The sequence below is a fragment of the Peromyscus californicus genome, unplaced genomic scaffold (genome assembly GCF_007827085.1).
Source record: "Peromyscus californicus insignis strain IS unplaced genomic scaffold, ASM782708v3 Scaffold_4__1_contigs__length_199733344, whole genome shotgun sequence".
In the NCBI taxonomy this organism is placed as follows: Eukaryota; Metazoa; Chordata; class Mammalia; order Rodentia; family Cricetidae; genus Peromyscus; species Peromyscus californicus.
Window position 1 is genome coordinate 127,486,430 of NW_026294562.1, and position 25,808 is coordinate 127,512,237.

The 25,808-nt window shown below is 48.4% G+C and overlaps 1 protein-coding gene across 2 annotated transcripts in view; it reads left to right on the forward strand.

The window, feature by feature from the left end:
* The window catches only part of Slco3a1 (solute carrier organic anion transporter family member 3A1), a 290,371-nt gene that overhangs the window by 194,880 nt on the left and 69,683 nt on the right, over positions 1 to 25,808 (forward strand). For both annotated transcript variants that reach the window (XM_052760922.1, XM_052760923.1), the window contains exon 3: positions 15,124 to 15,222. In XM_052760922.1, coding sequence (XP_052616882.1) covers positions 15,124 to 15,222 — 99 coding nt within the window. The remainder of the gene's footprint in view (positions 1 to 15,123; positions 15,223 to 25,808) is intronic.

Here is a 25,808-nt window from a genome sequence, read left to right on the forward strand (position 1 = left end):
ACGGCTTCCAGTCCGCCCAGATGGAAATCTCAAATTCTTGAGAACCACCCTGTCTTCCTACCAACTACCAGTAACGAGCCCTTCCAGTCAGTTCCCTGGGCACATGGCCTCCCTGGGAATACGCCTGGTAGTAAGGCATTCAGTAGCCTCAGGACACCCTACTCACCTCTGAAGGGTCTTGTCATCTGCTTTGTCCTAACTAGATCGAGCATCTACTTTTGGCTTGTGCAGAGAAACCCAGAGGAGGAGATTTTGTCCCACATGGTGGCATTTCAATATGACTTCTGCTCATTCTTCTGAAGGCTAAACTTCTGTAGCCATCCCTTTACCCAGTGCATGCATGCCTTCTAGATCCTCCCCTCTGCCAGGTACCCTTCAAGGGGATAAGCCAGTGTGGCAAGGGCCCTACCTCAATGTCGTATGGCTACCTATGTGAGATTAAGGGACATATTCCTGTCCCCTGACTCTGCCAATACATCAAAATTACATTGGGGTTTGGGATAACTGCTGCCCTGATGGGGTTGTATTCTGAGATTGTTGTCAACTGAAACTCTTCCCACCCGGAAGATGTAGTTCACTGTACAATTTTATCATACTGCCCTCAAGTGCCTATATGTGAATGGTGGGTACGTTACACCTCTCCTGTCCATGCATTTAGCCTGTTTTATTCATCCTGGATCCATGTTCTGTCTTCAGTTTATTAACCTTGCTTCTTTCAAGTAATTCTGTTGGATATATGTGCTTCATTGCATGCACAGAGAAAATTGGACAGGAGAAAGCTGCCGGGCATATCACAGACCCCGTTCTGGGTGGACCAGCCCCCACACCTGCTTTGCTTGCTCAACATGCTTCAGCTAGCTCTTCTTCTGGTCCTACGCATCTTTCCTCTCCTGAGCACCGGGCCAGCAGTTCGCCCAGTCTGTACTTGCCTCCCCACGCCATGTGTTTATGGCTTTCCCCCTGTAATCAGCCTCCGACCCCATCAGAAAACCACAGAGGAAATGAAGTTGGTCTGGCTCGACTTTCTCCTGCTGAACCCTGTCGACACCTGACAGCCCACAGCTCCCTGCTCACAGAACACATAAATCCAGGGTTTAATAATCTATCCTCGGATTTCACCAGGCTCCAACAATCACCAGTCTGTCATGTCAGCAAACAGCCTTGTCCTTCTCGGTGATAAATCAGGGTGAAATTAGCATTTCACACACACACCCTGACTCTCTGCCACAATTCTTCAAACAAAACGCCTGGCGTCTCAGCACGGCTGGAGGTGGGCTCGCAGAGGTTCCAGATCACAGCTGCTCCCTACAGCTGGCTCACCTGGCTGTCACCTCTGCCGTCTGCTTCTTCCAACTGGGGCCTGGAGACACCAGCCCTGCCTCCCAGCCCCAGGGGTGGGATGGGATGGGGGAGGGGTAACTGTTTCTGCAGCTACCTCACAGTCCGTGTGGCTGTCCGTGCTTCTGGATGCAGGGTGTAGTTCTGATGGTGGGATTCCTGCCTCGGCATGGAGCTGGGGCAGCCCCACCCTGCCATGTGTACTCAGCAGAAGGCCTCAGTTGGCCCCTCCTACTGTCTGGCCAGGCCTGGGATCTCCAGCCTACTTTGAGAAGCTAGTCTACCCAGAACGCATAGGTGCACTCGGTGGTTCCGGACACTTGTTAGGGAGTATCAAAACCTTGGTGGTTTTGAAAGAGGAGGGTTTGAGTTGTTGGCAAGTTTGCCATCTAGGCAAGTGCAAGGTCGGAGCCTGCTGGGGTGAAGGCCTCTCTTCCCTTCCTAGGCATTTTGATGAAGACAGCCACTGATGACTGCAGAAATCCCCTAATCACCTGAGCCTTGGTGACCTCTAGGCTGTGAGCCAACCTTCTGAGGAGCAGGTGATCCATCAGCCTTGAACTGGAAAGTGTTCCACACCAGGGAGGGGACATTCTTTGGCATGTGTGGGTTTCTGGCTCCCTCTAGTGTCAACTTGAGGTACCTGCTCTTTATCACCCTTTCCACAGAGATGGTCCACGTTTTGTGGGGTGGATGGATAGATGAACGTGGGGCCAGGGACCTCCACTCTGTAACGGAGAAGGCTGTCCTCAGTAGAACCCCATGTGATCTGAGTCCAGCTCTGCCTCCCTCATGACACTCAGGTTCTGAGCAATAGTTGGGCTGTGGTCAAAGCCTCATTTTCAGAACCCTACAAAGAGATCGGTCCCTTTAGAACTCACTGGAAGGATTTCTGTGGGTCGAGACCATTCTGTTGCTTTTTCCCCTTGGGTATGATAAGTAGAAGAGTCTGGTCAAGACCTGCCAGACTTGGGCTTCTATTCAGTCAGGGGCCTGCAGGATGGTAGTCTAACTCCCCTGTGTCACTTTCAACGCGTCTCAGTGACGTGGGGATTAAACAGTATCCAAAGCACTGTCACCCAGCAAGCATTTAATGAGGAGAGATTTGGGTGTTGCACTACTGAAGTCACATGTGGGAGTTCATGCCCTTCTTATTTGTTTATGAGGATGGGCTTTCCCTATGTCGGGCTTATGGTTCCCTCCCCTCCCCCACCAATGGCACCTTCCTGCATCACCAGGCAGTACATTCTTATCATTCCCAGTTCCAGGATAGCCCACGGGCTGTAGGATAGAGGAGACATGACATGTTCTCACCTTCGGGAAGGAGCATCCTTTGACTCAAGCTCCTTGGTCCCTGCATTACATCCAGGTACCTGGAGGCCAGTCAGCCAAGAGGCGTGTGATCTCACTGTCATGAAAGCTGGAGGGAAAGGAAGAAGTTTCTCTTTGCTGGGTTGAGAAACCAAGGTAGACAGCAGCTACAGCTTATAGATCCAGCCCCACTCATCCTGGAGAGGCCCAACCACATAGATTGATATTCATTTACGTGCATCATGTTCCGTAATATGTGGCTTCCCACCTCTCCCAGGTCCCGCTGGTGATCAGCTGACAGATCAGCAGATAGACATGGATGGGCTCCTTGCCCTCGGCCAATGGCTCTGTTGCCCTTATGGGAAAGATAATTAAAACAACAACAACAAAACCCAGGGTGTCTGCCTTCCTCACGTCTCTTAATTGTGTGGTCTGCCCCAAATAGGAAATTTTGGTTTTATATCCAGAGAGACCATGGGCAGAACTTGGAAGACATCTCAGACCAAACGTGTGGCAAGAGAGAAGGGAAGGAAAATGAGGAAATCTAGGAAGGCTCCATAGGAGAGGTGGTCTTTCTAGCAGACTTAAAATGGTGTGTGGAGATTTCAGCTCTGCCTGCAATGGAGAAAACCTGGGTTGAGGTCTGAGCTGAGTGAGGCCATGTCGTCTAGCATTAGAGGCCACAGCAGGTATGCCAGGCTTTCATCAGAGTGTACACAGTTCTAGCAGCATGCACAGCTGGTTGACAGGCTGCAGGTGAAATTACAGTTCTGCCCCTATACTCTAGACCTGCTAGCTGCCTCTCTGCCTTGGTGAGCATCAGATAGCGCCCAAGCCCTTTCTCATCTCCGTGCACCTTCTAGATACTCTCTGATGCCTTGGAGCTAAACCTCCGTCAGGATCCACAAAGACAGACCTAACAGCCTAGAGGTCCCCACCTGACTACATATAAAATTACCCAGGGTTAGATTCGCATGTGTTTACGTGTGAGATGTCCCACACAGACACATGTGTGAACACTCAGTCCCCAGCAGGTGGCGGTGTTCTGAGAGGTTGTGGAACTTTTGGTAGATGGAGCCTGCCTGGAGGAAGTAGGTCATCAGGGAACAGGCTTTAAGTTTTATATACCTGCCAACTTCCCGTTTGCTCTCTCTTTCTATCCATCCAGATGTGAGCAAGTAGCCACCAACTCCCACTCCCACCCCTGTGCTTTCCCACCATGACACACTGTGTCCACAAACTATGAGCCAAGATAAATCTTTTCTGTGTCAGGTATTGGGTCACAGTGACAAGAAAAGTAATTAATACAACTGGGGAAGGGCGTCGTACCCACACAATATCCCAGTCCACCTTCATCAGCATCAGGGGCCAGACCTAAGGGTATTTAAGTTTCCTAGTGGTTCCTCTATGCAGCCAAGTTTGAGACTAGTGATATGTCTGACCCAAGAGGTGACAGTATGATGCCACGGGAAGGGGCACATCAGTTCCGCCTTTGTCACAGACCATGTGGCCTTAGCCACATTAGTGTTGTGTTTTGTTTATAAACTTTACAACAGGAACGATTCTATTACGTGAATTGTACACTGTCTGCCGTGCCTTAAGTGCTCCATAAATGGTTGCCCCCCCTCCCCTAGACACGAGCACATCAGTTAAAATGCTGTCAGGCTGTGGGCAGTGAGCAACGGATAAATATGTATTGTGTGTTTTGTAGGCTTCCTGCTGCTTATGGATCATGTTTTATTCATGCACGTTGAATGCAGAAGGCTCCCTAAGAGGGGAGAATTTTCAGCCGGAGACTTTCAAGACACGGGACTATATTTATATAAATCGAGGGCAAGAAAGGCAAGTGTGAGATGAGGAGAGCAATGTTCTGACCAAGGGTTTCACCGGCGACTTAGAAGCAGAGCCTGCCTGTCGGTGTTTGACAAGCTGGGAGCGCACGCTTTTCTAGTCCGGTGCTGCCCTCTAGTGGGAGGAGTCACAGCCAGCCTGAATATCCTCATCCCATCAGAGTAGGGGACCAGGCCCTGTTAATTGGAAGGCTGCCCAACTACAGAAACACACACTCGGGAGAGCCAGCCATGTGGGACATCTTCCTCAGCCTCTTCAGCCCTGATACAGTTCTAGGTCACATCTGTCCTGTTGTGTTTACCCGCCACTGTGCCTAATGATCCCCGCTCTACAAGGTGGGTATCTTACTCCCAGATGTAGCCTTGAGATCATTATTGGTCATGTAGGAATGGAGGCGTGAGCCAAAGGGGTTGGGTCTGACTGATTGTACAGCTGTCTTTCAATGCCATCACGTTAGCTCTTTGAAGAACTAGTTCCTAGAATCGAAGGTCAAATCCACCTCCACCGTGTGGACACTGATGTCCTTGGGGCTGCTAACTCACGTCTCTGAGTTTCTATTTTCTCATCACAACCCTTGGTCGTGCTCCTCCGAATTGTTCCCTGATCACAGCTTTATCAGATGGAAATCTGGGTAAGAGTGACTCTGCCTTCAGGGCGCATCTCACAAACCAGGCCAACTACACAAACCAGAGGAGAGCTGGACCACTTTCCTCACCCACACCTACCAGCCTAGAAGATGCCATAGAAGAGAAACCTTCACTTTCTGAGAGCAATCTCCGTATCTCTCCCAAGAAAACCTCCACTTTCCCTAAAAGATCCAGGTTTTTGTCAAGCACAGCGCTCTCAGCTCTGCCCTTCCCCACCCTGTGATGTCCCGGATATTGCCAGGAAGTCAAGGCTGTCACGTGAGACCTCTGTCCTCTGATGCCCTCCTGGGGCTGGGCATTAGATCCTCCCCCACCCCTTTCTCAAGGACAGCCAGGAGTGCCTGCTGTGTGCATTTCCCTTTGATTAGTTATCTCAGTTGCTATTGCAATCCAAAATTCTGTTCCTCAGATACGTCTTTAGGGACTGGAGAAGTGACTCCAGGGTGAGGTGTTGGCCTTGCAAGTGTGAGGGACCTGAGTTCAGAACTCCAGAACCATGTAAAGCCAGATCTCAGTGTCCTTAGGTGAGAAGGGAGCTCCCCCTGAAGCTGGGGCCCTCCTCTCCTGGAATACACAGTGAGGACTAAGAGACCTTATTGTAAACAAGGTGGACGGTGACATGAACACCCAAGGCTGTCCTCTACCTCTGTGTGTGCACTGAGGCAGGTGTGTGGTTGCACACATGCACACACATACACACAAATGCATGTGCACATAAAAAAAGTTTAAAAAAGAAAAGAAATAGTCTTTAGAAACTTTCCTCATTTGTCCCTGGGATTCCAGTCATTAGGAAAGCTATACGAGTCTCCTCTAATTACTCTAAAAAAATGAACCTTACACACAGGAATAGACTGGCGGGGCTTAGCTAAATGTGCCTCAGTGTTTCTCTGTGGGTGATAGGGATGCTGATGTACGCCATCTTGACAATCATGATAAAAATGTATCAAGCATTTAACTGTATGCAAAGGACTATGAAAGGCCTTTGATACTCATTAATCACTCAAACCTCCAAAGCAGCCTGGCAAGGCAGGGGCTTTTGTTACAGCCACTGGAAGATGAGTGTACAGAGACCAGAGCTTTCCCAAGGCTGTATGTACAGCTGATGGATCCAGGTCCTGGCCACCCAGCTCCAGGGTCAGTGTTCTGGAATACAGTGGTAGGCTTGCCTCCTCTGTCATTGATCTAGCCTCAGATGAGCATGGATTTGAAGAAAGGAGGGTATTGCTACAAAAGAAATAGGTCACAAATTTATTAATGCATAAAATGAACTAGGAAAATGGTGCTGTCTCTCCAGTCCTGGATTTCCCATATTCTCTCAAATAAGCAGCTCTTACCTAAGTCATCAAAAGAAGTAAAACTCCTAAAGCAGGGACAGGATATTCTGCTTCTAGGAACACCAGCCAGAGAATAAGCATGATGGGTGGTTCCAGAGACCGTGTGCGGGAACTGATTTAAAGACCGTGTATCCCACACTTGATACTCTGAGACTCTATGGACATGCAGTTGTCATCAGTCCATTTCACAGGGAAGGAAACTGAGGCACAGGCACACTGGCACCATGCTCTCAGACACACGGATACCAGAGCTGGCCCCTCTGCCGGTAGCACCTGGGTCCTGTCCCACAAAGGGAAACTGGCTCAGAATCACTGGCTGCAAAAGGATCAGAGGTTTTAGGGAAAGGGCCTGGATTTGCAGGAGGCTGTCTTGGTATTGCTTTCAATCCGTGAAGAGCTGATGCCCCCAGATCACAGGGGCCAGGGGTACCCTCAGGTTAGCCTACACCCTTCACTCCCGAATGAGAACCAAGTCCCGTGTCACTTTGACACAGAGACGGATAAGGGCTGGAAGGGAAGTTCACCATTTTCTTCACAGTGACACCAGCTGTGCCCTGTGCAGCCCACCCTACAATGCCTCAAGATGGTGGCCTTGGTGAGCAGATATTTGTAAGGGATATCTACATGCACAGCCAAATGAAAGGTTCAAATGTGGCTACACTGTCTTTCCTTCCCCTGTTCCTATAGACAGAGCCAAGCTGCAGGCATCAGTGGAAACCAGCCGATCTTGTGCATCTGTGCCAGGGTCACACCAGGCTGACATAGGTAGTGACATTCCTCACTACAGTCCCCTAAAATTGATCTTGTTAGCATGCTTCTTTCAGATGGAAGCCCCAGCCTGGCAAGCCTGAGGGATGTACCAGGCCTTTTAGCAGCTGAGTGATCCTGGGACCCACACAGCCTGCTCTATAACCTACCAAGGCCCATGCCAGCTACTTGTGAAGGGGCTGGGAGAGCCTTCCTGCTGTGTTGGTACAGGTCCAGTTAGCCTGAGATCCTTGCAAATGGTGTCTGCATTTAAACGGCTGCCTTTTCCAGCAAAGTGTGGAGTCTGATTTGGCCTCGGTCTTCCTTATCTGTGTGAGCCTCCTGCGGACCTGGTTCTGCAAAGGGTTAAGCTGGCGCCTGGAAGTCACAAGTCGGGGCAAAATAGCTGAGATTCCATGAGCTACATATCTCCTTGGGTAAATCTGCAATGAGGACAGCTGACTGCATTGTTCAAGGAACCATGAGCTCATAGGCAGAAATCACATGGTCCCTAGCATCCCACGGAAGCCCTCAACAAATAGAGGTATTTGTGTGTGTGTGTGTGTGTGTGTGTGTGTGTGTGTGTGTGTGTGTGTGTATGTTAGTTACTCAGAATCACGTGTGCACAGTCATTTTTCTCCAACACAAAACACAGATATCCAGCTTAACACGTTGTAATAAAGCCTCATATAACCTGTAAACAAACTGTAGAATAGACACTGTGGCCGGGCGGTGGTGGCGCACGCCTTTAATCCCAGCACTCGGGAGGCAGAGGCCGGCGGATCTCTGTGAGTTCGAGGCCAGCCTGGGCTACCAAGTGAGTTCCAGGACAGGCGCAAAGCTACACAGAGAAACCCTGTCTCGAAAAACCAAAAAAAAAAAAAAAAAAAAAAGAATAGACACTGTGTAATTACCTCCTTTCATAGCCCCCCCAACTCCTTATTAATCATATGGCTAATAATAATAGATAGGAGCTAGAGAGATGGATCCATGGGTAAAGTACTTGCCATGTAACCATGAGGACCTCATGAACACACACAGCACCAGCATTATAATACCGGTGCTCCTAGGACAAGATGGAAGGAGGAAACAGGAGCATCCTGGATGCTCACAGGCCAGCCATCCTGGTATCCACAATGAAAAACAACAAGAAGACCCTGTTTCAAAAAGGGGGAAGATGAGGACCAATACCCAAGGTTCTCATCTGAACTCCATACACAGGCCACAGCTCACACACTCAAGCCTTCATGCACATGTGCACGCGCACGCACACACACATACACACACACACACACACACACACACACAGAGCCACTTTGTACACACAAAGAAGTAATAATGGTAATAATAATTCCCCTTCTTTCCTTCTTGGCTTCAGTTCTAACTTCTATAGGGTTTATTTCCCTGGTCTCCAGCAAAGCCTGTCTCTCTTGTTACAACTCTCGAGTTTCATTTTGCCACCTTGGATCTGGACACACAGACTTAGACTCACCTGTGTTTTTTAAGATTCATCCATAATTACTGTGGCTTGTTGGAAGTGGCCATTCCATAAGCAATCCACAGACATTCCAGAATGTAGAGACTACAGGTTATCTGAGTGGACATTGTATTTTCAGGTCAGGGGTCTTACAGAGTGCCGGTATGAGCATTATTGGGTGTGTCTCCCAGTACGCATGTGCAGTGTGCATACCTTTTTATGGAATACTTCCTGAGAGTGAGAACTATCCATCAAAAGGCTGATTTATCTTCATCTGTTTTTAGATACTGGCAAAGTTTGGCCACAGTGATCAGTTTGCATGCCTATAATGAAGTCACAGGCAGAGTGACTTCACACACTGTTGTCATATGGTACTTCTGGAGATCTCAAATCTATAATGGGTCATGTGGAGCTAAAATCAAGATGGCCAGGCTGAAATCCTTTCTAGAGGGTCAAGCTATTTTTATTGTCTTGTTGATTTCTGGAGGGTGCTCGTGTTCTTGACTAATGGCACTCTCACCCCTTCAAGGCCAGTGTGAGAGGTCAAGTCCTTTGCCATCTCTCTGGTCCATCATGGCAGCTCCTACCCTGACTCTTCTGTACCCACCACATCTGAAGGATCTTTACAGTTACCTTCAGGCACATGGATATATGTGTATCATAATGCATACACAATAGCACATAGTAGTGTGTAATATATCATAATCTAGTATCTAGTGTTATTTTAAGATTTCCTTGCTGGGTGATGGTGGCACACTCCTTTAATCCCAGCACTCGGGAGGCAGAGGCAAGTAATTCTCTGAGTTCGAGGCCAGCCTGGTCTACATAGTGAGTTCCAGGACAACCAGTGCACACAGGGAATCCCTGTCTCAAAAAAATAAAAACAAATAGAAAGGAAGGAAGGAAGGAAGGAAGGAAGGAAGGAAGGAAGGAAGGAAGGAAGAGAAAGAAAGAAAGAGAAGAGAGAAAAGAAAAGAAAAGAGTTGCCTGACTAGGGCTGGAGAGTTCTTAGCAGTTAACATCTCTCACAAGCATGATGCCAGACTTCTAATCCCCACCACCATGTACAAGCCAGATGGGCATGCAGCCCACCCATGTCTCAGCACTCAATGGGCAGAGATAGAGACTCCTTGTAGCCCAGTAGCTAACCAGACTACTGAATCATTGAACTCAAGGTTCAAGGAGAGACCCATCTCTGTAAAGTGGAGAACATTCAAGAAAGACACCCAACATCAAACTCTGGCATCCACAAGCATATGGACACATATGCATGTGCACTGCAAATACATTGCACACACACACACACACACACACACACACACACACACACACACACACACGCACGCAACTTCAGTTCCATCCATTTTCTACCATAATTCCCTTGAGCATGAGGGTTGTGGACATGTTTTGGGAGCTTTTGTTTTGGCTACCAAACTAGCAATATAGAATTTGCCTGTGAGACTACTTGCCCTAGCTGCAGTTACACATTCTTATCTTGTACTCCTACTAAAAGAACATGGTAAGTAGGTTGGTTTGTTGCCTCTCATCTTCCAGAATACAAACCTCACAAGGACCAAGATGTCTGTTGTATTCACTGCCATACCCCCAGTTCCTGGTACAGGGCCTGCCACAAGGTGCATGCCCAGTACATATTGTTGATTGACACGTGGTAGTTAAAAGTCTAACATGGCAGCCAATTTCTTGACAAAATCTTTGGCCCATTTCTCTTTCTTTCCCAGGCTCCAGGTGACTGGTACTAATTTTGAAGGATGCATAACATGAAAGAAGGTAGTATCACTATCAAGAGGTGTCCCTGGGCATCGTTTTCTTGAGACTTGCTATGGTCCATAATAAGGCTAGCCTGGCATGGCCCAGACTGCTTTCAGCGGCTGTGCATGAATCAAGAAAAATCACACCTGTCTCCTAATCCTCCCTCATTTGTCCTTTTATTTATATACACATATGAACCCTGAGTCTGGAAGAAATAACTGATAGTTCTATTTGCTAAGTGGTGTATATCCAAACAACATAGTAATTGTTTGAAAATGAGAGAAAAAGGTTGTCTTTCAGTTGTCCTGATCTCTAACAATTGCTGAGTGTCCCTTTAGGGAGCTACAGGGCTCCTCCAAGCCAAGAATCCGTTCAGACCCTGCTACCTTCAGTTCCTCCCCGTAACTGATTTCCATGGGTGCTTTCCTTCTCGGCAACTACAGAAAACTCAGTTCTCAAAGACGGGATGTCATACACACAGACACAGACACACACACACACACACACACACACACACACACACACACACACACACACAGACTCTCACACACACATATACAGACACACACACACATAACAACAATTTTTAAAAAGAGGACATGAATGTGAAAGAGATCAAGGAAGGGTGTATGGGAGGGTTAGGAGGGAGGAAAGGGAAGAGGGAAATGATGTAAGTATACTGTAATTTCAAAAATAAAAGAAAAATAAATCTTTGATGCTGAAAACAAAAAGAAACAGTTGAAAATCACAAGAAAGAGAGGTGTGGGCGGGTGCTGATGCCATGGATCTGGGAAGTTGGCTCAGCAGTCAAGAGCACTCCTGCCCTTGAAGAGGACCCGAGTTTGGGTCCAAACATGCAGGATGGCTGGTGACTCACTTCCACTTGTAACTGCAGTGCCAGGTTATCTGATGCCCTCTTCTGCCCTGCTTTGGCATTTGCGTGCATGTGGTACACTTAGGCACAGACACATACACATAAAATAATAAATGAGACTGCTTTCCAAAAGTTATTCTACAGGATCCTCTGAGTTCAAGGGGGCGGGGCTCATGGTCCCTCAGCGCCCAGCTTGGCAACGGCAGATGTCCACTAATTTAAGGAGGTCACAGCTTCGCCACCAGCATCCTCCATTCCCTCCCGGTGACCTCTTCCTCTTTCTGGGCATATCACCACTAGAAAGCAAGGGTAGCATCCACTGCCCTTGGCAACATCAGAGGAGCAAGTGAGCTCTTGTGAGGATAGAAAATAGCAGATCTGGGGTTTCAACCCAGGCTATCCAGTCCTTACCCCTCACCTGGGCGGTCCCCTTAAAGATGGGGCGTCCTGGCTTCTGGTCCTTTGCTTGTAATGTGCTGGTTGCAAGCTGCAGACAAAGGAGCGTTTGAGAGCGCATCTATCCACACACTTCCTCTTTCAATGATTGAAGAGATTACAGGGGACTAGAGTTGTAAAGGGGTTTGGGTTAGACAGGGTAATAGACAGAGGCCACTCTGCCTTGGTGGTTTCCTGGCTTGCTTTCTCAGGCTCTTCCACAGCCTGCCCTTTCTGTGGTGTATAGACACCAGAGAGACAGCAGAGGGCACTCTTGAGCCACAAATTTAAAAGAACAGCAAAACCATTCCCCTCTGGACCAGGACCACCTGTTCTTCACCGGGATGCTACAGCCAGGTATCATTTTGAGGTAGTTTTGCTAAATTAAAACGCATGCGCACACGCATGCGCACATGTACACAGCATGAGGAAAGGAGAGCTGGGGAAACAAATTCACAAGTAACTTTCTGTGAGACCCTTGTGCCTAATACCTTCAGCTTTCCCTAAGGATCCAGAGCCTTGCTCCAAGGCTGCTCCATCTGAGACCTTATGCCTCCTGATATGAGAGGACTCTTCCCACGTGGTATTATTGGGCTGTCCATAGAAAATTTTTCAAAACCAGCTTGCTGTTTGCTTACTATGATATCTCTCTGAGGAGGAGTCACTTGGCTAGGGATGTACCACAGTGGTAGAGCACTAGCCTATCATTTACCGGGTCCTGGAGTCCATCCCTGTATCTCTCTCTCTATCTCTCTCTCTCTCTCTCTCTCTCTCTCTCTCTCTCTCTCTCTCTCTCTCTCTGCCACTGCCTACACACACACACACACACACACACACACACACACACACACACACACACTATTCTTTGTTACGCTATCATAATCTATCTGCAATGTGACAAAGTGGACTGGCGTGCTGGTTCTGTAGACACTGTTCCTTTCCAAAGTTAACATGTTTCCCTTTTAAAACTTGCCCTTAAATATGAATAGCTGTGAGATTTGAGGTCTGTTGCTATCCTTTGGGTATTTTGAAACAGATTAATTTCTTTCTAGCAGTCCATTCTTGTGATACAAAACATTATTTTTCATTGTGTCTGTCTGACTGTCTACAGGCCAAAATCAAGTGATTGCTCTGGGGCTCTGGGTTCCTATTTGTAAAGACCTAATTTCCATTGCCAAATACTTAGAAACGTTTGAACTTGAAACGTTTGAACTTGGGTCTATAGCTTCTGGAGTTTTCTTTGGGGCCCCTCCTGTAAGTCAGTGAGCTCCATGACGACCAGGGTCCTTAACCGTCTGAAGTTTGGTACTGAGTCTCGAAGCCTGAGGTTAGTGCTTGGCTCCTGGAAGGAGCTTGTGAATGCTCACAAGCCAAGTTTGCCAGTTTGCATCGCTATGACGAAATGCCTGGGGAAACAGCTTGGTGGGCAGAGGATTTATTTGGCTCGTGTTTTCAGAGGTCTCAGTCCACGGTCTTTGGTTCCATTGATTTTAAGCCTGTGGTGTAGCAGACTGCCATGGCGGAAGGGCATGGCAGGGCAGAGCTGCTGGCTTCATGGTGAGCAGGAAGCTGAGTGGCTAATGAGAAGGGTTGAGGATAAAATGAACCTATACAAGGCACACTTCCCAGTGAGCCACATACTCTGAGCCCCACCTCTGAGGGAGCCAGTCAGTAGACAGATGTGTCTTCCTGCATGCGAGTTTGGGTTCCCATTGTGACACTGATTCCCAGGTAGACCTGCTGGAACCCACTGTTCCGGACCATCTACCTGTGCATGAGTTCCTGGCTGTCCCCATCTGATAACTGTCTCTGTCGTGAGGGGATTGCTACTTTCCTCTTTATCCACATGGCTGGGGGATGGTCAGTGCTCAGAATATGTCTCTGAGACTGAAATTGAATTAAGCGTTTATAGCCTGTGAGTTTTAGTTTAGGCTCGGTGCTTTTCTAAAAGCGAGCCAAAAATTTTGTGTAAAGCTTGTGTACTACAGTCTCCAGGTAACTAAATACGCAGCCAAAGCCTGCCATCATCTCAGGTCCACAGACAGGCTTGAGTCCTGAACAACCATTGACCGTGATTCCACAGTACGGGGGTGGCGAAACTGAAGTTATCCAATGTCTAGTCACTTCTTCTCGATGTATACTCTTGTGTGGGTTTTCATATTTATTGTGTTTAAAGATTATAAATATTTGGCTGCATTTGAAAATCATTTGTGGATTGGATTTTTCTCATTTCCCAAATATTCTTGAGTTTGTATGAGTGCCTAGAATCTTAGCAAAAAAAGAAAGAAAGAATGGATGGAATGAGAGGTATAGCTAAAATGAATGTAAACACAGAGTTGTAAAAATCCTTTCAAAATCCTTTCTGTGGTGTGTGTGTGTGTGTGTGTGTGTGTGTGTGTGTGTGTGTGTGTGTGTGTACATGGGGGTGCATGTATGTGTGCAGGTGTCTGTGCACGTGTATATATGTGCATGTGGAGGTTGGAAGGGGACATCAGGTATCTTCCCTGGTTGCTCTACATCTTCTCTGAGCCATTGTGTCTCACTGAAGCTCGATCTCACCCACTAAGCTGGGCTGGGTGACTAATGAGCCGCAGGGATCATTATGTCCTGACCTTCCGATATTGGGATTACAGGCTGGCTGCCATGGTTGGCGTATACGTTAGTCCTAAGGATCCAAATGTAGGTCCTTATATTTATGCTGGGCGCTTTGCCCACTGAAATGTCTCTCCAGCACCCCTCCCCTTCAGATTTCTTAATGGTAGGAAAAGTATTTAGTGCCAGATTTGGATTATTTTAGTATTTCTGATTGATGTGGCACAAAGTCCTCTAAAGGTAAGAGAGATTGAGCCTATGAATACCTTGTTAGAGCTACCTCTGGAGTTCCTGGAGAGGAGCTGGAGAGATGGCTCATTGGTTAGCAATGCTCGCTTCTCTTGCAGAGGGTCCAGGTGTGTTCCCACCATGTACATCAGTTGGCTCACAGCCACCTCTCACTCCAGCTCCAGGGGATATAATGCCCTCCTCCACACCTTTGAGGCCACAGCACTCCCATGAATAAATCCACACGTATACACATGATTTAAAACAACAATAAAATCTAAAACAGAATCCTGTGGAATTCCAGCGTGATATGCAGTATTCTCGTGGCGTTCTCGAAGATGGAAAGCACTGATATCCCCTCTGTGATGTTTGGACTAGCTCCTCATATTGTCGTTTGTCATATTGTCAGGTGTCAGGTGTCTTGCCTGGCCAATGTAAGATCATCTGTTTGACCTTTGGTGATTTTGCTCTTTGAGGGGCTTCTGTGTTTTAACCTAACCTTTCATTTTCTTCTTGCAGGAATCCTGTTCACGATGTTGGTATTTGGACCAGCCTGTGGATTTATTCTGGGCTCTTTCTGTACCAAAATCTATGTGGATGCTGTCTTCATCGACACAAGTAAGGACCAGATCATTATTGCTAAGCACCCCACAAACATTCCCACTCTTGCGAAGGAGTTGTTAGCCTTGGGTTCTAAGACTCCACAAACACTAAGCAATATTCTTGTGCTGCTCCTCTTCCTGTGACTGTGACGTCCATGCCTGAGACAGTCAAGTAAAAATGAAGAAGGGCTTGTTCTGGCGCATGGTCTGAGTCCATGTTGGGTTGGCATGTTGTTTGGGGGCTTCTGGGTAAGAGCCCGCTTGATGATGGAGAGCATAAGGTGGGGCAGATTTTTACTCCATGGTGGCTGTGATGGGAAGAGAGAGGAAGAAGCCAGGGTTCCCATATCCTCTTCAAAGGCATGCCACACAATCTAACTTTTACCACAAGGCCCCATCTTCCAAAGGTGTATACACACACACACACACACACACACACACACACACACACACACACACACACTATACACACATACTACACACACACTATACACACACTACACACACATACACATATACATATACACACTACACACACACACACAGACAGGCATACCCACATACTACACAGACATGTGCAAAATATAAATAAAAATAAAACTATCTTAAGCAAAACTTGCTGTGTTCTTAATAGGAAGAGGACATATGTTTCTCAGATGCTCTGGGCTTCCCACCTGTGATTCTGAAATGAAACTGGTTGACTGTCAGGGTAAATGATATTGTTCTTTTTAGTTACTGGTCTCATTGCTGAGACCAAATGCCTCACATGATGGTTAATCTTGGTTGTGAACTTGACACCACCTGGGAAGAAGGAACCTCCGCTGAGAAATTGCCTCCATCAAATTGGAGGCGTGTCCGTGGGACACTTTCTTGATGGCTACCTGATCTAGGAGGGCTCTGCCCGCTGTGGGCAGTTCCATCCCTAGGTCGGTTGGCCTGGGCCCTCTAAGAAAGGTAACTGGGTGTGGGCCTGGGCGTGAGCGGATAGCAGCATTCTTCCATGGTGTCTGCTTCTGCTCCTGCTTCCAGGTTCCTGCCTTGAGTTCCTGGCCTGACTTCTCTCAGTGATGGACGGTCACCAAATGTAAGAGGAAAAAAAAATAAAATAAACTGTTTCATCTCAGCAACAGAAAAGCAAAGTAGAACACTTGACAAGAAGCATCTTGGGAGAGGAAATCTTTAGTTTGGTGTATAGCTGAGAAGTCCACCGTGGTGGGGAAGACATGGCAGCGGGAAGTGGGAGGCCGCTGACCACATTGCAGCCGTAGTCGGGAAGTGGAGAGCAGTGAACCAGCATGCTTAGCTTTGGGTGGTTTCCTGCCCTCTTGGTGTAGGGTTTTCCTATTGAAGATTTCATGCATCCCTATGATGTCTGTGTGAATCAAACCCACCCCCTGTTCTCTCTCTCCCTCTAGCTCCTCCCACATGCACTTTTCTCTCCCTGGTTCATGTGCACACTCTCTCTCCCTTCTAACCCACTGAGTCCATCTAATACTCTTGTATGTGTATGAGTGTAGGACCGCGTGCTAGAGCATGGGTAGCCTTGCAGGGGCCACACACCCAACGAAAACTACTCCCTCTCCCAAGCCGCCATCGGTTGCCAGTAGCTTCTCAGCTAAGAGCAGGACTTCATGTGCACCCCCCCCCAGTCCATCCGAGGTTTTGTCTCCCTTGGTCTTGTGTGTGTGTTGTATATGTAGTCTCGGCCATTGAGATCATGTGTACAACAGCCTTGTCGTGTCCATCAAATTACGTTTCACGCCTTGAAATCTTCCCAGAGCCCCTTTCTGGTTTTCAGACTTCTGTAGGTACTCTAGTTTAAACACACATAATCTAAGCTTTCAAATCTAGAACCTACAAAGGAGAAAGAACAGAGGATTTGTCTTATTGGGCTTGAGTTACCTTACTCACGATGATTATTCCCACATCTGTCCATTTGCCGTGTTTCGTTATTCTTTACAGCTGAATAAGCCTAAAAATGGATCTGGTTTCCTTCAGCCATTCCTTCTTGAAGGTTCTTGAGGGTTGTTGCTCCCTGTTACCACTAGAGGGCAGAAAAGCATCACAAATTCATCCTTTTCAATTCATGCCAGAAACCCAACCATGGGAATGCTGCTGTTACCCACAATGGGTGGATAGTCCCACCTCAGTTAACCCAGTCTAGATAACCCCTCACAGGCATTCCCAGAGGCTGGTCTCCCAGGTTCATCCCATCAAGTTAGCAGTGGCCATTGACCATCGTGACTGTGCTGTGGTGACAAATAGTCCTCAAATTTAAGTGACTGGATGTGCTAAAAAATTGATTGTGTAGATAACCTGTTCAAAACAGAGTGGGGTTGGAAAGGGTTAGCTCACCATGGTCACTCCGGGACCCAGGCCCACAAATTTTTATCCTGATTCCAGTGTTTATAGTCTCCAGGCAGGAAGCCAACAGCCTTACGAGGTATACATTGGTCCCTAATGCCTGTGATGAGAAGTGATGCTCACTGTCCTATCCCTATTTCTTACCAAAGCAAGTCCATAGCAATGGCACCACGTATAGAGTGACTCATGATGGACACTTCTTACCTCAGAGTTCTTACATGGCTCCGGGGGGACTCAGGAGCAACTTCAATGGGATGCAACCAAGTTCCCAGCCTGGGCTGCAGTCCCCTTAAGGACCCAAAGGGAGAGGCTCCAACTCCAAGCCCATGCCAGTGGTGCCCATGCTGACTCTCTTGGTCCTCTCTTCAGGACTCTGTCACCAATCCTCCTGTAGAAAAGATAAGAGAGAGCCCCTGAGAGAAGGAGCCACCGTATTTTGTAAACTAGTCTTCCGGGTCACATCATGTTATGTCTCCAGCACTCTTTGCTAGAAAACAGCCACTGACCACACAGGCCCACAGTTAAGCAGAAGGATTCTTATGCAAGAATATGTATTCTAGGTAGAGGCAGGGATTTGGGGGGGTTGTCTTAGTTGGGGTTTCTGTTACTGTGAAGAGACGCCATGACTATGGCAGCTCTTATAAAGAAAGACATTTATTTGGGGCTGACTTACAGTTCAGAGCTTTAGTCCATTATCATCATGGTAGGAAGCATGGTGGCATGCGGGTAGACATGGTGCTGGAGAGGTAGCTGAGAGTTTTGGATCTGCAGACAGCAAGAAGAGTGAGCGAGCCAGTAGGCCTGGCTGGAGCTTCTGAGACCTCAAAGCCCAACCCTTAGTGACATACCTACTCCAACAAAGCCACACCTCCTAATAGTGCCACTCCCTATGGGCCTACAGGAGCCAATTGATTCAAACCACCACAGGGCCATTACCCCAGATCTGCCTGACCCATGTATTCACAAGTATCGCAGCCATCGTCTGAAAGAGAACACAGGATTTCTGCATAGTTCCATCAGTAATAAAGCCACAACTCCTTTCTCTCTCTGTAGGCAGAGGGTGGGAGCTATTGTAGCTGCCTCTTGAGCTGATCTGTTCTCAGGATCAATAAGAACTCTCAGTCCCCGGGTTCCCAATCCATCATCTCTTGACAGTGCTAAATTTACTAATTCACCCCAAAGAAATAATGTGGTCTTAAATCCAATCAAGTTGCTCTGTGATTCACTCCATTAATCCCACTGATATATTTACTTGTCGTTAATGATGTTACCAATTTTCAAGGAGAAAATAAAATCAGATACGGCCTTCTTTATTTATTCTTGTCAAGCACAAGGCCTGTTCAGGAAGGGACTAGATGCTCCTGTTTTCCAGGAGCCTGGCCCTTAGAAGCCCACTCCTAGAGAGCAAAGATGGACTGGTAAGGCACACACTGTATGAAAAGTCAGCTGCCATCTTATCCAGACAGAAAAGCTAGCTCCCACTGTACTAAAAGGCAGCAAAATCCAGGGCAGCAAGGGGTTTGGAGGGGAATGCTCCCGTGGGGAAGCTCCCTTGAAGATATGGAGGGTAATGTATTTTGTACTGGGCATGTCAGTAGTGTTCCAAGGATGTAGGAACAGCCCAGATGTCTGAGCCAGAAAGAACCTTGGGCAGCTTCTATTTCAGACCTTTCACTATATTAATGAGGAGCCTGAGTCTCAGACTGAGAAGGGGAAGAACCCCACCAAACAAACCCAAGTCTCCTGAACCACTCGGTAGATCTTTCCTATTCATGATCCCCTCTCCCACAGACTCCATGAAAGAGCCTCCTGCCTCAGTGCCTGGAGTAACCGTGGATAGAGTGGTATCTGGGAGCACTTAGCCTGTGTTCCCATAGGCCCCCCACTTTCCAAGGTAGACCCCTTATTGTTCTCATCATCTCTGCTTGCTCTCCTAAGCCCTGTGAGAAGTAAGGCGGCCTCCTCCACACTTCTAGGCTTGTTGGCATTGATGTCTCCCATACATACCTCAGATGGACACTATTTTTACAGTCTGGGCATTTTACTGTTGGCCGCCTTCCTGGGCACAGGTGACAGGGAACTGTTGCTAAGGAGGATGTCTGCTTCTTCCTGAGGATACCTGAAGGACGATGCTGATTCTGACCACTAGAGGGCAGAAGAGCATCTCTAATTTTTTTCAGGGAGTCAGCCAGGAAAAATCTCCTTTCCAAGCAATTTTTTTTTTTTTTTTTTTTTTTTTTTTTTTTTTGGTTTTTCGAGACAGGGTTTCTCTGTGCAGCTTTGCGCCTTTCCTGGGACTCACTTGGTAGCCCAGGCTGGCCTTGAACTCACAGAGATCCGCCTGGCTCTGCCTCCCGAGTGCTGGGATTAAAGGCGTGCGCCACCACCGCCCGGCCCAAGCAATTTTTATTGTTTTCGATCTTGTGGCCGAACCTTATCATGTTTGGGTGCATTGGGGCTGTGTTTTGAGGCAGGAATGCTCTGTCCTTTAAGCCCCCACCACCACCACCATCTTGTCCTCGCCTCCTGAAATTGTTCTTCTTTAGTGCTGTTCACCGTAGATATAGGAATGTTACAGTCTACATGAATACCTGTACACATAGCCACACAGGAATCTCTGCAATCTGGAGTTGGGGAGAGGGCAGGGAAGGCAATGGCTGACCTGGAGTTTGTGTGGAGGTGGCAAAGGCACCCATGGAAGGCCTGTGCTGTGGAACAGACAGAGGAGACATGTCCTTTCCCCTGACCCGGCCGTGGCCGAAGATGCATTGCAAGGAAAAGTGGACTTCAGTGGCCTGTGAGTGAGCGCAGCTGCGGGTGCAGGGGAGCAGGTTGCTTGTAGGAAGGAGCCAGCAGTCTAGGAGAAGATCCCCTAGAGCAGGTAGGGGCAGACAGCTTGCCCAGAGGCTCATCTGGCCCGGCTTAGGCATGGGACTCACAGGCTGTTGCCTTTCATCTGTGTTTGATCCCATGTGGCTCTATCCGTTCCTCTTAAAGCAAATAGATTCTTCCTGTGAGTGCTGGAGGAAAATGATGAAACTTTCAGAATTTCTTCTTTATAGTATCTTGGTCAAGCTAAAATTCAAAGAGAGCAGAACCTTGAAGAAAGGACTTGGTTTCGGGGTATACCCCTAATCATTGCATCGACCAGTATTGGTAGTGTGGGTTTATTACGGGGAGATTAGGAACAGCAGCTGCCATGATTAAACAGTTCTGACAGGTGCACATGTCCTGTCTCCTTCTGAACTTGGGAGTCTAGCTTCTGTTTGAGAAGGTGTTGTGTGTAGTGGACAAGATTCCAGACTCCTCGGGCAGTGGTGGCACACGCATTTAATGCCAGCACTTGAGAAGCACAGGTAACCAGATCTCTAGGAGTTCAAGGCCAGCCTGGTCTACAGAGTAAGATTCCAGACCACACTTGGACTGGCTGGCTGTGTGTGTCAACTTGACACAAGCCAGAGTCATCAGAGGATAGCGCCTCCATGGAGGAAATGCCTCCATGAGATCCAGCTGTAAGGCATTTTCTCATTCAGTGATGAGTAGGGGAAGGCCCAGCCCATGGTGGGTAATGCCATTCCTGGGCAGGTGGTCCTGGTTCTATAAGAAGGTAGGCTGAGCAAGCCATGGGACAGAAGCCAGTAAGCAGCACCCCTCCATGGCCTCTGCATCAGCTCCTGCCTCCGGGATCCTGCCCTGTTTGAATTCCTGTCCTGATTTCCTTCAGCAAGGCTGAAGTGTAAGCCAAATAAACCCTTTCCTCCCCCAACTTGCTTTTTGGTCATGGTGTTTCATTGCAGCAATAGAAACCCTAACTAAGACAACACTCCCTTGGGTTCTGTGTTCCTAGGGCAGCCATCCTTCCTCTTGAGCCTGTGTGTGACTAATGCAAGAGAACCATGCAGAGTGCCCACACAATGCCTAGCATATGGGAAGCAGGCCATGGAGGTGAGATACAGTGCGGTGTCTGAGAGGTCCTCTAGCAGTCTGCAGTTACTGAGGGATCCGGCATGCTCGCAGCCCCGACTGCCAGCTCTTCCTTTCAGCCTAGCAACTGGTCTCCTTGAAACCTGAACTTAACCAGAAGGCTGCCCATCCCGTTCATAGACACCTCCCCGGGTGGGTGGGTCTAACCTCCCCAGCACTCCCATTTGCTTAGCCTACGTTATCAGACACTTGTTGGAAGGAATGCACGCACCAGTTGGCCCTGCAGACAGCTGCTGCACGGTGTCCGTAGCTGCCACAAGATGCCATAGCCTGTGTGCTGGTGGGGAAAGGTCATCAGCTGAGCTGCTGTTCTGCCTGGCGAGAGGACGAGCTTTGCAGCCGCATTCCTCCCATTTGGACCGATGAGCTGGATGGCTGGGGTCTGCAATGTTCCACACCTTTCCTGCCTCCACTTTCTAATTGGGTTTGTAACTTAATGATACTCTTGGAATTCCCGAGTCCCATAGCAAGAGTCTGATAACGTAGGTTAAGCAAATAGGTCCGTGAACCTAAAAATGCCTCGGGGGCCATAATGGCCCTCACACACCCGCATGGCCCAAGAGAAAGAAGTGACTGTCCCCAATTTGCTTTGACCCACTCTTCTCACGGTCTCATGGGTAGGCCTGTTAATGAGTTGGATGCTGGCTTCTTCCTGTTCCTCCCAATTTCCTACCTTGGAAATGGGGCCAAAGTCCTGAGAGGCCCCTTGTAGTCACTTTCTCTTTGCAGTGGTGACGAACAGCTGTTAGCAGCTTGTTCACTTTGTGCAACAGAACTAGAAAACAATCAAAGTGGCCCAGAAGCCAGATGCCAAAATAAAACACTTAGAGAAGTGGATCTGGGGGCTGGAGAGATGGCTCGTTGGGTAGTAGGCTTTCTTTGTGAGCTTAAGGACTTGGGTTCGAATCCCCAGCACCCACGTGAAGAAGCGAGGCATGGCTGTGCAAGTGTCCAGAGCCGCAGAATCGGAGGGCAGTGGAGGGCAGAGACACAGATCCCCCCAGAGCATGGTAGCCAGCCAGCCTAGCCAAAGTGGTGAACTTCCAGGTCAGTGAGAGGGAGGCCCTGTCTCAAGGCAGTAAAGAATAAAAAACAGCAGAGAAAGACACCTGAGCATCCTGTTCTGGCCTCCATAGGGGCACACGGACTCACACTCTCCTGCCCATGCAAAAAGCACACATAAGACACACATGCACACAAAGCATACGAAACACACACACACACACACACACACACACACACACACACACACACACACACACAAATAAAACAAATGGGTCTTCTAAAGAGGGACACTTGCAAGCAGAGTCCCCAGCTGTGCCCCGTCTCATGATGGACATATCCTGGACAGGCACAGCTAGCAGAGAGAGTTGTGGTTTCAGCTTTTTCCAAAGCCTCGCCCTTCTGAGTGACTGACCCTCCCTGAGAATGAAATCTGTGTCTTCCCAGCTCCTGGAGGGACCGAGGGCAGACAAGTGGCAGCAGAGCGCTTTCTCTGTCTACCCTGCTTCCCCTGGCCTGTCTCGCCTCAGCTCAGGCTGTCCCCTCAGCCTGAGATCCCGCCCCCACTCTATTCTGATCCATAGCTTCCATCATCCCTCTTATTCCATTGCTATATTGATATATCTGGGTAAATGAGACAGATTGGTGCTCTTTAGTTTGTTCTGGACATCTTGCAAACAGCCACCTTCAAACAACAGGCTCAGATTTTTAAAGTCAATACAGGAACTGGAAACAGAAAGAAAAATAAATAGGTTCTCAAGCTTTGCCCCCACTTCCTACCTGAAACAGCACTTTTGCTGTCCTTAGGGCCCCACCCCCACCCCGACCCCAGACTGCTGTCAGTACAGAGAAAGGTGCCTATTTCCCAAGCCATTTGTAGTAGTCAGGGTAGGCTAGATCATGCTACAGTAACAAATATATCCCCAAATCTGTGGCTTAGAATGGTAGAAGTTTATTTCTTGTTCCTGCCAAGTATCCAAAGCAGATCAAGGGGGACATGGTGTTCACTGTAGCCCGTTCATGTATTCCTCTCGGGGAGAGAAGCATGGGAACCACACACCAGCATAGGCGTAGTCACAGACAGAAGTGACGCGTGTCCCCCTGCTCACTTTTTCCTCTGTAAAACTCTAGTATGTGGCCACACTTCACAAATTGGGGACATATACTCTTTGTATCCAGAAGAGCTGGTTGAAATCCAGACGTCAATGACATCCACCATTTGCTTCTTTGCCAGCACACACACAAAGAAGTCTTTCTCAATATCAGCTATTTGAGAACAATGTCTTCTGAGCATTGACAATTGCCATGCAAATAGCGAGAGGTTTTGTTCCACTGTTCAGTAGCCAGAATTCCTCATAAAAACATTATTTGAGGAGTCTGAGGGAGAACTCAGTTGGTAAAGCTCTTGGCCCACAGGTCTGAGGACATGAGTTCAACCCCAGATCCGCATGCAAAAGTGGTGCGTGCTGTGACTCCCGCTCTGGAGAGATGGGGACCAGAAAAGCCCTGGAGCTGGCTGACCAGCCTGCATAGGCAAATTGGTGAGCTGCAGGCCAATGAGAGATTCTGACTCACAATACAGAGTAGCTAGTTCCAGAGGAGTCATAGCCGAGGTTGGCCTCAGCGTCTGTAGGCACATTCATGCGTCCACACAGGAGGCACCTTTAGGCACACGTGCATTTATACAATGCACTATTGTTTGGTGTAGACACTGGTGGAGGAGTCTCTGAGACAGGTTCAAGCCTGAGCTGTCTTCCTAAGTCAGAGTGTCACTGAGCCTCCCCCATGCACACTCTGAAGCCGAGTGGTGTCCCCTCAGTGTGCTGTCTCTCTCCTGCCACAATGTCCTGAGTAACTAAAATGAAGAGAGGAGAGGTCCCCAGAAAGCCATCCGTGGTTTTGTGAATCCTGCCTTCCACGTACCTTCACATGAGCCTGACCCAAATGGCCGGTGTGCTGTGGTTCTGACTAGGTGGCATGTTCCTTGCTGACTTTCACACTTTGTACATGCGTGCCCACAGGGAAGAAAGTGACAGAGACGGCTCATATAGCCGGTGCCAGCCCGCCTCCCCGGGATGTTTTCTCACACATCCAAGAGAATCACTGATTTCCCGTGGCTTTCTCCACAGCCCTGATTTTGTTCCCCTCCAACAACTGCCAGGATGTCTCTGTCTTTGCTCACATCTGGAGCCTGGAGACAGTGGCGGCTCCCTTCCTCTTTGTTTTCATCCACTGCTTGGCAGCAGGTGAAGAAACACAGTAAGTGACTAGTGAAAACAGCCCTATTCAGCTACCCCAGGCGATTGTACTTCCTTTTCTCTTCCCTCATTTGCATGAAGATGCTTCCAGGATCACCTTGAGATTTCCCGTACCCTGGCATATTGTTTAAAAATAAAACCCACACATGGAAATGCCCATTCATATATTTAGAAACAGAAAGGGGAAAATAATAAGTGCTGCCATATCCAGAGAGCCCACGCTTGCCAAGGGGTTCTTGCGTGTTACCTTTCATCCTTACAACCACTCCAGGAGGTGGCAGCTTTATTTCACAAGTGATGAAAAGGCTAGGGGTTGCTAAGGCTGGTGAGCCGCAGAGCTGGGACTCAGCACCACCACCCCCGCCCTCGGCAGCTCAAGCACCCTCTCCAGCACATGGGTATGCGAAAGCAACTGGTACATGTGAGCGTGGTGAGGGCCGCTGAGCATCCCAAAGCCAATTTGCACATAACCAGAGCAATTGGTAGCCATAGACCCATTGCACAGAGTACAGGAATCTAGTGTTCGCCCTGCTTCTCCAGGGATCACAAAGGCCAGGTGACTAAGGATGACTAAAAAGAAATCCTAAGAGTGGTACCGTATGGAGTACGGGGGGCCTTTGTGTGAAGACCTCTGTGTTCCAAGCTGCGCTTGGGAACTTGAGCAAAGAACCCTAGGCTTTCTAAGCCTCAGTTTCCACAACAAATGGAGAGGATACAAGACCCTCTTTTCTAGGCTTATAGGGAAAATTCACTGAAACAACCCTCGTGCTGTGTGTGACTCCTGCTGCAAAGGAAACCCTGGGAAAATGATAGCTGATGTTGTCATTAAGAGGCTTGGAGCGGGGGGGGGGGGGGGGGGGGGGGGGGGGCACTTTACAAATGGCAAAATGCTCACCTGGTACCTGCAATCATCACTCTTCCCCCAGCTGCCCATCCATCTGGTCCCAGCCTGCAGCCCTATTTTTCTTGCCTCACCTACTATTATTGCCCAGCC